Source organism: Mustela nigripes, chromosome 1 (genome assembly GCF_022355385.1).
Source record: "Mustela nigripes isolate SB6536 chromosome 1, MUSNIG.SB6536, whole genome shotgun sequence".
Taxonomy (NCBI): domain Eukaryota; kingdom Metazoa; phylum Chordata; class Mammalia; order Carnivora; family Mustelidae; genus Mustela; species Mustela nigripes.
In genome coordinates, this window is record NC_081557.1 from 159,154,864 (window position 1) to 159,168,355 (window position 13,492).

Below are 13,492 nucleotides of genomic sequence, written 5' to 3' on the forward strand. Positions count from 1 at the left end.
GGTCATAAAATTGCTAACAATGAGTGGCGCTCAGCTTCCCTTGAAGAAGCTACTGGTGCCCTTTGCCCTTTAGATACATGAACTTGTTAACAATGTGATTGGTTAAGGAATTGTTTAATCATTTATGTCAATAATACAGAACAAAGCACCTTGCAGTTTTCTTTCTTATTCTACTCCCCTGTGAAAGACAGATGTGTTGTGTCTAATTATTCACTGATTGGTATCGGGAGAAACATTAACATAATTGGCACATTTGTTCTAATTAACAGAGAGAACCTGCCACATGCCACCCAACATGAAAAGTGAGTCCAGCAACCATTAGCTAGAAAAACCCACATCTATCAGAAAAGGTTATTCTGTTGAACTCAAACTGGAGCCCCTCGGGTCAGAACACCAAAAATGAGAATGTCACAACAGAGCTGAGAAGAGTGTGTACCCCTAAGAGAGTGGGGATTCAGCCCAGCGTCGTCGGATGCAGGTACATTAATCAAACAAATGGGAAAAGCAATTATGGGGTGATTATCAAATGCGCACTGAGCCAAGCCAAGCTTCTAGAAGGAGCATTCGTTAGATGCTGGGAGTTTGCCAAGTTTACTGACCAGTTTGGAAGTGACAGGTTTGAAGGTTTTTCTGTATTTGTTTTAACACTGCCCTTTAGACCAGCGGTTCTCAAACTTTGTTGGATTTAAGAATCACGGCACATCCCGCCAATTCCCAGGCGATCCCAATAGTATCCTCGTTGGAGAAGCAGTACTGCATGCAGACTAGTTCTCACGTTCTTGCTAAAAATACAGATTTGGGGTGGGTGTGGTGGGATGGGGCCTGAGATTCTGCCTTTCTATCAGTTCCCAGGTCATGTCTATACAGACAATCTACACCTAATCACACTTTGACTAGTAAGGCCTTGGCAATTCTAAAAGATGTCCATAGCTAATAGCCTTCTGGAGACTTTTACTACATAGGGTTTGGCTCCAATTGCTCCAGAGTTTAAAATCCCAGAATTATTTTCTTTTGATTTCTCACAGTGGCAACAGTTTCTCTCCATCTTGCATGACTAAGAAAGTCTTCACTATAGGAGGCAAACAAATGTTCTATACCCATAAGTTGTGGCTAAAAAAGTGCCTTAAAAACAAGAAGCAAAAGGCCATTAAAAAAAGTGTGCACGGGACGCCTGGGTGGCTCAGTTGGTTAAGCGGCTGCCTTCGGCTCAGGTCATGATCCCAGCGTCCTGGAATCGAGTCCCACATCGGGCTCCTTGCCCTCTGCAGGGAGCCTGCTTCTCCCTCTGACTCTGCCTTCCACTCTGTCTGCCTATGCTCGCTCTCGCTCACTTTCTCTCTGACAAATAAATAAATAAAATCTTTAAAAAAAAAAAATAGTGTGCACAATGACACGAGCTTTCTACCTCTACCTCTCACCACGTGCAGAGCTATTGTAGAGATACTGTTCCAGATGTTCTCTGCTGTCCAGAATAGAGGCTACTTTGTTTATGTGCCCATTTGCTTATCAGATTTGCAATAAAATAAGATGCTTATTCACTTCTGTGTTGACTACTGTCCAAAATACTCTGTACGTTTCAGTGGGTTTATGAGTGTGTTTTTATGCTTTAAAAAAAAAGTGTTGGTCTTCAAGCATGTTGAAATTGTATCTTTAGACAATTGTAAAGAAAAAAAAAAGCTAAAGAATTAAAAAAAGCAAGTGGAAAATGTAGTGACATTTTGCTCAGTTGTAACTCCTGCAAAGAGAAGGAATTTGCTAAGAAAGGAATTTGTTTTCCTATTGAGGAAACACTCCCTTAATTGCACATATGTCTGGCTCATTGCTTTTGAGAGCTGAATGTACACAGACCATACTGCGGAGGCAACTTGTCTTGAAATCTGAAAACTTTCATTCCTAAAGCCTAAGTTCAACTATGAGAAGATAAAAGCACATTGACCTAACGAACTATTGAATTAACTAATAGTGACAGCCACCAAAAATGCCCAAGGTAGAATGACTCTATTAAGTAATCTCTTCCATGGGAGCAAAATGGCACTGAAATGTTCTCAAAATGCTAATTTTTTTAGGGCAAAGCAAACATAAATTGACGAGTCAAGTCCATTGTTAGTTCCTAAACAGTCTTCACTACAAATTTGCTTTTCAGCAAAAGGAACTCCTAGCATTTCTTCTTATTTACCAAGTAAAAGTGGGACTCTTACCAAATCTGGTCATCTTTAGAAAATACTGGCTTTCTGCTCTCTAGCACTGCCATTTCTTAATCCCCAGTGAGTTTATAGTAAGTAGTGCCTCTAGGCAAATGGGGGGAATCACTGAAAGAAATTCCAAAGCAAGAGAACTTATTGAAGAAACATATACTTTTCTCAAGAAATAAAGACCATCTCGCCCTGTGATTAAAGACACAGTCTAGGTCACTGCCTGGTGCTAAAGTGCCACTGAGAGAGAGATTATATTTGAAAACAGCTGAGGTCTGTTGATCACTGATTTTAGGTCATCTAAGAAAAGCTCTCTCTAGTGGATGTGCTACACTTTAGCATGGAAAATTTTCCTTTCCCCTGGAAGACCAAATAGTTTCTAGGTTTTATTCATTGAATAAAATAAAATCTAAAAGTCATGTTCAGAATTTTTTATCCCCACAGAAATTAAGGTATTTCTTTTATTTCTCCATCTCTCTCCATCTCTTTTCCTTTTACACTGAGACAAGCAACCATTTTCTCTCGCTTGTGTTAGGGCAAGGTCCCCTAGATGGATCCCTGCTTTCATCCTCACCCTATAAAAATGAATTTTCCACACAGCAGAAAGAATGATTTTTGAAAAACAAATATATCCCAACATGACAATTCTGTACTTAAAATCTCTAGTGGCTCTTCCTGCATTCACAGATATATCCAAGCTACTTACCATGTCTGTTAGTCTACAAACTTGTCCTCTTCCCTCTGACTAAAGGACTTCCTGCCCTCCTCACGGCTTCACTGTGTGTCTGGGCCACTGGCCTCTTTGTAAATCATACAGCCACATCCACTCCTTCTGAGGGTGTTTTGCTCCCCCTGCCTGGAATGTCCTGACCCAAATCTTTTCATGACTGGCTCTCTCCTGTCACTCAGACCTCATGTCGGATAGTGCCTCTACGGATAGATTCTCCTTGACTTTAAAGTGACTTCCCATCCCCAACAACCATCAACCTCTCAAAATGACCTTGTCTTATTTCCTTTCACTGGCAATTATCGGATGGCATCTTGGCCATTTATTTCTATTCCTGTTTAGTCCTTTTTTTTTTTTTTTTCTCTTTTAACCCATTAGGAACTTTGGCTGACTTGTAACTCCTGGATACTAGAAAATTATGCAGCACACAGTGAGTAGACAATAAATATTTCTTGAATCAAGGAAATAATAATTAAAAAATAAAAAGTGCATGTTGTACTATAGTTCAAAGGAACCACTACGTATGTGCCCAAGTGAAGCCACAAATGTGTTATAAGTCCAGAAAAGGTTTATAATTTCTTACTGTTTTTTGAAAAACTGATGTTGGCATCATTTAACTTTATTATTCTTTTTAACTTGATTTACACGATTATTTGGCTTTCTGGTGATCTCTGTGTATAACTACTAGAGGCAGATACTGGAAGTAAAGCATATGGGGTAACCATGATAAAGAGGTGATGCTGACAACTGTTGACTGCAGCAATGCAAAGCTTGCAAGCTAACTGCTAATCATTAGGGAACCTAATGCTTGTGCAGAACTGTTTGCAAGGCTCTCAATCAGCTCATAAGAAAAAACCCTTCTTGTTGCTATGCCCATGCTAGGAGAAAACTCCAGCAGATTCTACTGATCACCGAAAGTAGTATCTCCCCCCAGAATTGTATTCAAGCTCTTCTTTTCTCTCCAAAGCTCTTTCGCCTGCAAAGAATAGAAAGCACAGCTCGGAAGACAATGCATCTGCATGGAAATGCATCAACATGAATTTCCAATTATGAGAGAACGGCAGTGAAACACGCACACCTCTCATGAAACAAAATGTTCAGCGGCCATATTAGTAATCAATTAGACGGAGTGCCACCTGATGCTGCACATTTGGCAGAGCCTCCAGCTGCCAGCAGCTTTTTGCCCTGGTGGTATTAGCTTTTAAAAAAATCTGTTCCCTCCTTATCAAGACCAAACTCAGCAAAATAATCTATTCTTTTGCACTTCAACCCCTATTTTTCCACTTGCTAATTAGAGATGCAAATGTTGATAAATAAAACGATGGTTTCTAAGCACAAGTGGGTCAATAAGTTGAACATTGTGCCCTGTTCCTCCAATTAAACTCCTATGAGAAATAGCTCAATTATAATTAGAGAAGCAATTATCCCCTTGTTAGAGGTGATACAAATCACAGGCTTTAGTGAAAAATTCAGTTTTGCTCCTTCTGCCATGCCAACAAATCTTGTATCCATTGATGTTTTGATCCCAGTACTTTCCAAAAGACAGAATCTCTCTCATGAAATAAAGTATCTCTGAGTATAATTCTGCCTCATCATGTGACGGCAACATTTTCTAGGTATAAACTAAGATGATCAAAGAGGGATTCATTTCACGGAGTGCTGCTATTATGCCACTGGAGCGACCCCGCACCCATTCATGACTGCATTAGTTTTCTGGCTTTTTTAGGGAGATGGGGAGGCTCGTCTATTGAAATGCAAGAAAAACATTATAGTTTTGGCTTGGTCTTAGCAAAAAACAAAATAGTGGGCAATACCATTTTAAAGTGTTTCTTGGAGTTGGTTTTCTTTCTCTCATTTAGTCTACTCTTAATTTTAATATGAGTATTACTAATCTGCCCTATATTCCTTGAACTAAAGTAACTCCCATGAGCTCCCTCCCCCACCCTTGTGATCCTAGTAGATTGGAAATTAGTTCTTATGCTTCAGACTGATGGATCACCTAACCTTACACTGAGTTCTGTCAATCGGGTTGTATTTTCAGGGGTAACAAACACACCCATTTGGAATCAAAGTTTTATCTCCATTTCTTAAACTGTAGTCATAGCCAACAGGGACTCTTTCCTTGTTTAATTAAATACAGAGAATCTACTAAGTAGATTCAGTCTGCTGGTATTAGAGATAAAACATGAGGAACCCCCTTTTTGCTCCTTATTTCTTTACAGTTTAGGCAGGCACAGAAGTCAACAGATATGTTTCAACAAAGGTAGTGGCTGTGGCTATATAAAATCCTTGTATATAGGGGCCAGCCCCATTGGGTCATCCATAGCAGGTGTTAAATTCTGAACTAATTCTGTATGTGCTTCGAAGTAACTGAATGCTCCCCCTCTCCTTCCCAATACTGGAGGGCTCCCTGGGCCACCCTCTGATTCAGCAGCTAAAGGGTTTATACCTGGAACAGCACAAGGCCTTCAGACTCTGCCCCCGTGCTAAGGAATTTGTATAGTTGTCAAATATCTTAAATAAATACAGTTGATAGAAAGAAAGAAAGGGCTTGGCAAGAAGATCAGAAAGGGGGAACATCAAGCCTAGAATGCTGAAACCCATGTACTTTATCCTGGAGTGCCCACAGCGTAATATTTTTTTCCCTCCCCAATAAATATGAAGGTGAGTTCTTAGTCAAAAGAGTCATCGCCTGTAGAGATGGGAATACAAGAAATCTGGATTGGTCTTTCCCCCCTCTGAAATTTTGTCACTCTTTTTCCTTTGGCCCTGAAAAGGAGAACTACCAACAGTAGCCTCAGCCCAAATTGCCTCTTTGAAATAAAATACGTGGGCTCTTGGGACTGTGATGACTAAGTGGACAATAGTAACTTTAAAAATCAGAAAAAGGACAGCAGCATGTCAGGACTTGTAGTGATTTACATGAACAAGGCATCTGTAAGATGGATATTTACATACAGGGCACCTGGGTGGCTCAGTTGGTTGAGCAAACAAAACTCTTGATTTTAGGTCAGGTCATGAACTCAGGGTCCTGGGATTGAGCCCCACATCGGTCTCCACGCTCTGTGGGGAGTCTGCTTGAGACTCAAATAAATAAATAAATTTTTTCTTAAAAAGTAGATATTTATATAAATGAGGGCCTTTCCTGATTTAAAGCTTATAATGCTATCTTCATTGTAGCTTTTATGGACTCTATCCAAAGCCCTGGCTAGAAAATATGGGAGGGCATGTTGGTGGTGGTTCTTCAGAGGACAGAAGCTTCCTCTCTGCATGCCCACACAGCACCAGCACAGGTACAATGGGCTCAGGGACTATTCAGAATTCAAGAGATTGAATTCAGTCTTCTGTGAATCAATGGGTGATAATATAATAATAATACAAAGAGTGGCTGATGTTTCTTGAACTTTCAACATGTTCTAAGTGATTCACATGTACCATCTCATTTAAATTCCCAAAGTACACTCTGAATAGATACTATTATTATTATTATTATTATCTCTATTTTATATTTCAGAAAACATATGTACAGAGGACTGAAATACTCTTGCCCAAAGTCAAAAAGTTAAAAATGGTGATACATGTGTTCACACCTAGAGTTCTGTAAGGAAATTAGCTCAACATTCTATGGTGGTGACTAAAGGCAAAACAGGGGATAATGTTAAATGTTATTTATGACCTCAGAAATGCCTCTGCCACTATTTATATCAAAAGTGATATCACTGTAATTGAAGATTAGTGGAGTTCTTTAGAAATTTATTGACTTGTATGGGAAGGAAGAAAATAATTACCACCTTGTGTTCTGCAAATAATGTACCTGACTACTTCTTCAATGGAGCTAGACACATACTTACAAAACAAAGATCAACTGAGTTGGTCAGCCATGTATTCATTGGAAATTTACCACTGGAGATTTTCAGAACCATTTGCCTTGGATGCAAAGGAAGCATGAATTCTTGCCAGTATGGCTGATACCTTAAGGGCTGATTTTATTTATGGGAAAGCTCAAGAATTGATCTGTAAGCTCAATATTTCATTCTATGCAATTTTTATGCTCTAGAGTCTTCAAAAAATGTAAATATTAATTAATGAATGCATTCATCATAAAATTAAAATAATCTTACAATCTTTTAATTCACCAGGTTAACATTTTATTCCTTTCTTTTTTCTTGATCTTACCCCTCTTAAGCAACTGACCATGTAATGTGTCCCATTAAGGTATTTATTAGCTTTCTGATCTTAGTGATTCTAAGGGTGTTGGATAGAATCTACCTAGGAGTTTATTAGCCTGCTCTTGAGCATGGTTGTTTGATGTCTCTTCTGACTCAAAAAAAAAAAAAAAAAAAAAGCCACATTAAATATAGTTCTTTGAATGTCAAATGGGTATATGATTTTGAGCTTGCCAAGTGTTAATTGGTCTCTTCCCCACTGATGATACAAATAAAATTCACAGCCAATTAGTTCTCAGTCATGAATCTTTACTCCTTGACAAAGTGAACCACTTTCTTGGAGAGGCTAAAAAAATGAAAAAAATTACTAGGATCTTGTCATTGAAAGTCTTTGCAGGGATCAGCAATCTGTAAAAAATGTTGGGTAAAAATGAGGTTATGTGCTTTGGTGAGTGCTGTGAAGAGTGTAAACCTGGTGATTCACAGACTTGTATCCCTGGGGATAAAAATATATGTTTATAAAAAATTAAAAATTAAAAAAAATATATGCTGTATAAAAAAAATGAGGTTATGGATACCCACCCTACTCAGAATATATTTTGGTCTTTAAAGAAGTTTAATGAAGGTTTGTTTTAGAATTTTAAAAAATACAATTAGGGAGACAGGTGCACTATTTTAATAAGTGAAAAGAAATACTGAATAGAGAAGAGTTGCCTCTTTCATCACACTAAATCATATTATATATCAGTGTTAGAAAATAAAGTCTTGATGTGGTTGGATAAAACAGCTATGATCATGCAAAGTTTCTAATGCACTGCTAGAAAGTACCATGGGATGCCACTTAGCAGGCAAAAAACAGTTCTCCTCTTTCAGAGTAAAACAAAAAGTTTCATGAAGAGTGCTACTTTGAGTCTTTGCATTGGCAATGGAGAGATATAAACACCTGTGAGAGAAAAACAAAAAAAACGCAGTTGTTTTCCAAGCACCTTGCCTAAATTTCTAGTTCATATTATTAATAATAATTTGGAAAGAGCAATTAATCTTCTTGTTGTGAGACCAGTTCCTTGAGCTGACTCCCACCATTGCTTCAACCTTCAAAAGACTGAAAAACTATGAGAAATCTGATAGTAAGTATGCAACTATGAAACATTTTTTGTACAATGATGTGTCAATAATATCTGTTTCAAATTTCATAGATAGGAAGGATTCAGGGCTTATTTTTACAAAAAAAAAAAAAAAATTAAGCGGGCCCATATGCAGGCCCAAATTGCAGCAACTGAAAATGCCTCTTTCCATACATTCAATAAAGAGTAAAAATTCCGAAGGACTAAATATAGTTTTTAGGTTACAAGGACCAACAAGTTGGCAGTAATATATGTCACTTGTCAAATTGAAGTGTTTCTGGGCCCACAAAATACCAGATTAGCTAGGACAACAGTATTTGATGCCTCTGAGGAGGTCTCCTAATAATCATAAAAGGTAACATTTTTGAGAGTTTAGAGTTATTTGTTAACAAATGAAAGACATGGTATTAGATGATTTTCCTCAGTAAATATGCTTTATGATAGGAAATGGCTCAAGGAGGGCATGGTACTCTCTTGTGGCCATCTAGGTCAATCCCCCATAGACAGACATTTCCAAAGGACACTGTATGGTTTGGTGCTAATGAAAAACATGGTATGTATCTGATTTGTCATGCTTCATTAACAATCAATAGGCTTTGTTTTAGCAAAAACAAAAAATGAAAATGAGGAGCCCGATGGAAAGCTCATGGTAAGAAACACTTGTTATTTCTCAAGCATGTTTTTATTCATGGTGTGTAGATATGGCCTTTAGATTACATCATGGAAAAAGAAATGTATATGTGGGGTGCACAGGCTCACAGACACACACAGACACACACACACACCCTTTTTACATTTTTTGCATATCATCAAGGACAATAATAAAATTGATAGTACATCATTATCTTATCACTTTGCTATATGATAAATGCCAGATAAAATAAAGCAATGTTTCTGATTTCTTGAAAGAGAATGACAAAATTAAACCAAGTTGTCTGTGGCTTTGTCCAGTGGGGCATTCTAATTGACTCCCAAGTCATTAATCAGTTCCCAATCAATCTATTTTGCCAGCAGCAGGCAGTTAGGACTCCATTACCAACCATTCATCATGCCATACCCTAATTCACTGCACCATTAGCCATGGATTAGGCCTCTGTTAGAATAACTTAGTGCCAATAGCTAAATGCAAAGAATTTTTGTTACTCACCTCAGCCACTGGGATCCCTTCAGGTGGTCGACACTGGAGCAACACTTCCTGTTCCAAGGATACTTCCTTTCCCAGGGGTTCCTGCTCAAATGTCTTCCGTAGATCTGGAAAGCACAGGTAACAAAATACATGAGAAAACTAATAATTAACATTTAGTCTTTTATGGAAAACGCTGTAAAAATATCCCAGCTTAGTATCTTATGTATCTTTTTATTTTTTTAATCACACATTGTTAGTATTGTACCATAATCTGGGTTATTATAGCATGTGTAGTGGAAAACATGAAATTCAGAGGTTATTAACTACTTCTGCTAAAGTGGGTAAAAGAATGCTGGAGTTCTGAAAGAATGTATGTAACTTCTTCCGGTGTCTCAAACAGGAAGCAAGAAAAAGGGGAACTATGGGTATAAATCTAAAAATATCTCAGTATGTAATTATGTAGTCATTCTTTAATTAAAAGATCAAATGGTCATTTTTGCCCAAATATACCAACGGCCTAACTACATATTTATATAATTATAGTTGCTAAGATAGTTATAGGTAGTAGACTTTTAAAAATTGTTATAGGTGGCTACAAACATATCAGAAATCAGTTTGTAATTCTAAACACCAAAGTTAAAACATAAATGATTCAGCCATAGAGCTTTGAAACAACATTAATTTTTTAAAAAATACCAAATATTTTATTTCATACATGTATAGTTTCAGCTCCTACCAATGAAAAATTATTGAAATTTTACCCAGTTGAATTTGATTATAAATTAATGCTTCTAACCTTTCATTCCATGGCCCTGATAAAGGCATAAGAATCTAAAAGTACCATTTTCGCTTATTGAACTATGGGTGGAAACCCAAGACTCTGGAGGTCATATCCCTAATGTCTTTCAAGGAGCTATAAAAAAGCACCATCTGGAAGAATGGACAGAGAGAAAAATCTATTGTTACATACTTGTCATTTATTAAATTTCTTGGCATAAGAAAACTTTCAAGAGTTTATGGGTTGTGAGAAAATTATGGATCTGTGTGATCCGAGGTAAGACAAGAGACTCTAAATGGTGATGGAATTTCTGGCAGAAGGCTACTTCTAATTTGATTATTGAGAAATTGAGTATATTGCAGAAATAAACACTTAAATAAATAAATCCACATAATTATCAGAACTTATAAGTTATCAAAACCATGTCCTTATTTTACACATAAGAAACAGGTCTATCAAATTACTCAAAGCCTTACAGCAAAATAATCAAAGCTACATTAGGGTATTAAGGAGGGCACAAATGGCATGGGGCACTGGATGTTATATGTAAACAATGAATCTTGGAACACTACATCAAAAACTAATGGCATACTGTATGATAATTAAAATAACATAATAAAAAATAATAAAAGAAAGAATAATCCATAATAAAAATAAAAACCTGTTAGGTTTATTATGGATCATTCCAGTGAAATAAAAACCAAAATAACCATAGTGATAAATGAAGGATGGTACCCACCAATCAAAAGCATAAAATTCACACGTCACTATCTTCATTCTAAATGGGTTCTTAAAAATATATATTTTTAAGCTTTATTTATTTAAGTAATCTCTATACCCCAGGTGGGGCTCGAACTGAAGACCCTGAGATCAAGAGTTCCAAGCTCCACCTACTGAGCCAGTCAGGACTCCCTCATTCTAAGTGTTTTTATTGCAGTAAGTAATATAGGTATACACATCAAAAGCAACAACAAAAAGAACACACTGAGCCCCAATTTGTACATCTTTTGCTATTGTACACATCCCTTTCACACATCTTTTGGTAAATCTGTGTCCTTCCAACACAAACGATAAAAACAAACTGAGGGTTTTGGAGGGGAGGGGTTGGGGGCTGTGGGTTGGCTGAGCCTAATGGTGGGTATTAAGGAGGGCATGTATTGCATGAAGCACTGGGTGTGGTGCATAAACAATAAATTTTGGATCACTGAAAAAAATACAATTAAATAAAATTTAAAAAAACCAAACTTTTCTACTCTGTCTTTTCTTACATAGTAGCTTCTCTTTGGGCCCACTTTGGCAGCAAATATACTATCATAACTCCTCTTTGTTTTGGATCTGCATTAAGATAAAATTTCAGCAAAATGCCAAATACTAATTTAAAGAATAGCGGCAATGAACAACTTTTATGGGATAAAATGTACTTGACAACATATACCTCATTTGTTTAAAAAAAAAAAAATCATACTGAAAAACTCCCATCTGATGTAGGGTGGGGTAAGGTGAAGAAATAATTACTGGAATTAGTTCTTAAATTAAAGAACCTACCAACTCACTCTTGGTTAAATTAATTGGTATATCACAAAACGTAGGGCTAAGAGTAGGAGGGAGGCACATATGTCTCCGAATAGTTAAAACAAATTCTTTTAATATTTGTTAATCACGTGCTTTGGTTGACATTTGATTAGGTACTTAAGAGGATGATGTGTAAGATACAGACACAAAACTAGAAAGGTAATCAGAGGTCTACCAGTCAAGGCCCTTCTGCCATGTTGAAGACTGACAAACCCTCAAAAGCTTTTAACCAAAGGAAGACGATTGGACGTCACATTGCCTGCATTGTCATAAATGGATTGAGGTGGTGGTAAAGAGACAGATAGTAGTTAGGGATCCATCTGAGTAGACCAGGAGGGATGATGGGGTCCTGAACTCAGCTACTCATAGTGAGGAGGAGAAAGCAATAGGAGAAAGAGGAAGAGACAGAGTCTAGGAATAAAAAGATCATACGTTCAGAAAGACCCATGTATTTGGAAAGTGCTAGGAGGCAAGACTAAAAGTCTATTCTTAGTATTCTATTGCAGTTGTTAAGATGGTACCATTACTAGGTGAAATAGTACCAAATTAGGCAGGAAAGTGAAGGGAAAGATAGCAATGTATTTTGGTAGAGGTTCAGCTTGGTGTGTCTGTAGGATATTCAGATGGAAAGTGCGATAAATTCAGATCATGATTTCTCAGCTGCAGTGCTACTGATATTTGGGGCTGGAGAATTCTCTGTTGTGAGGTTGTCCTGTCCACAGCCAGATAGCAGCATAGGTGGACTTCCACCCACTAAAAGTCAGAAGCACCCTTCCCAGCTGGCGTGAAATAAATGCCTCCAGATGACACCTAATGTCCCCTGTGAGCAAAATCCACCCCAAGTTGAGAACCACTGGCTTAGAACTTAGAAAAAAACATCCTCATAGGAGATTTGTGGTTCGTTGTCTAGGAGATGTCTGAAGCATGGGAACTGGATTAGATGATGTCACCAGGGGAAAGACTATGTTCAACAAGCAGGACACAATGTTCTAGAGAAAAGACTGCCAGCAAAGTGACATGGCATGAACCAAGAGGCAAGAGAGGAACCAAACAGACATGTGTCGGAGGAGCGAAGAGGAGAAAAACGTTTTGAGAAGTTGGGAGGCAGGACAAAGGCAGGGAAAGGCTCAGAGGGACAAAGCACAGATTGGTTTGGGAAATTTAGGCCTGCAGAGCAAGCGGAAGCCAAGCTGTGCTGAGCAGTGCACAGGAATTGGGAATACGACCATCATGAGAACCTACTGCTTTTTTGCCATATGTTATGATGACAGGAGTCAGCAGTACCATTAAGGGGCGATGGGTCTGAATGCATCATGCTCTAATTCTCAGGATACAGTGTAGTTTTTGGCATGGATTTCAAATTCCTGCCATATGAAGGCACATCTCACGAGAACACTTGTTTCCTAACTGAGAATGGTGACCACACCTCAGAGGCACGCGCTTCGAGGGGCCGGATTAACTGAACCATCATTGAATGCCCGATAATTATTTCATTTTAATGGCTTGGCTTTAAACTCCATATAAATTTTATGTAATTTCTAAAATGATCTCACATTGAACCCCCCCCACGAGGCAATACTTCTTCCTGAAAAATCCTTTTAATTTCTGCCATAAAACCTCTCTTCTAGCTTTCAGGTTGTGTAATGAGCATAGGATATATTGTGGCTGTCCAGCAAGGCAGCTCCTTGTTTCAGTGTCTCCGCATTACTCTGAGAGAAGAGGGTGGGTAACATTTTACGCATATCCTTTATCATTTGCAGAGATGTGATAGAAGGCAGGCTGGATGCCTTGCAGGCACAGAGAACAC

General features: G+C 37.9%; 1 protein-coding gene across 2 annotated transcripts in view; it reads right to left on the bottom strand.

The window, feature by feature from the left end:
* The window catches only part of UNC5C (unc-5 netrin receptor C), a 362,738-nt gene that overhangs the window by 90,942 nt on the left and 258,304 nt on the right, over positions 1–13,492 (bottom strand). For both annotated transcript variants that reach the window (XM_059376239.1, XM_059376235.1), the window contains exon 4: positions 9,357–9,460. In XM_059376239.1, the coding sequence (XP_059232222.1) occupies positions 9,357–9,460 (104 nt within the window). The remainder of the gene's footprint in view (positions 1–9,356; positions 9,461–13,492) is intronic.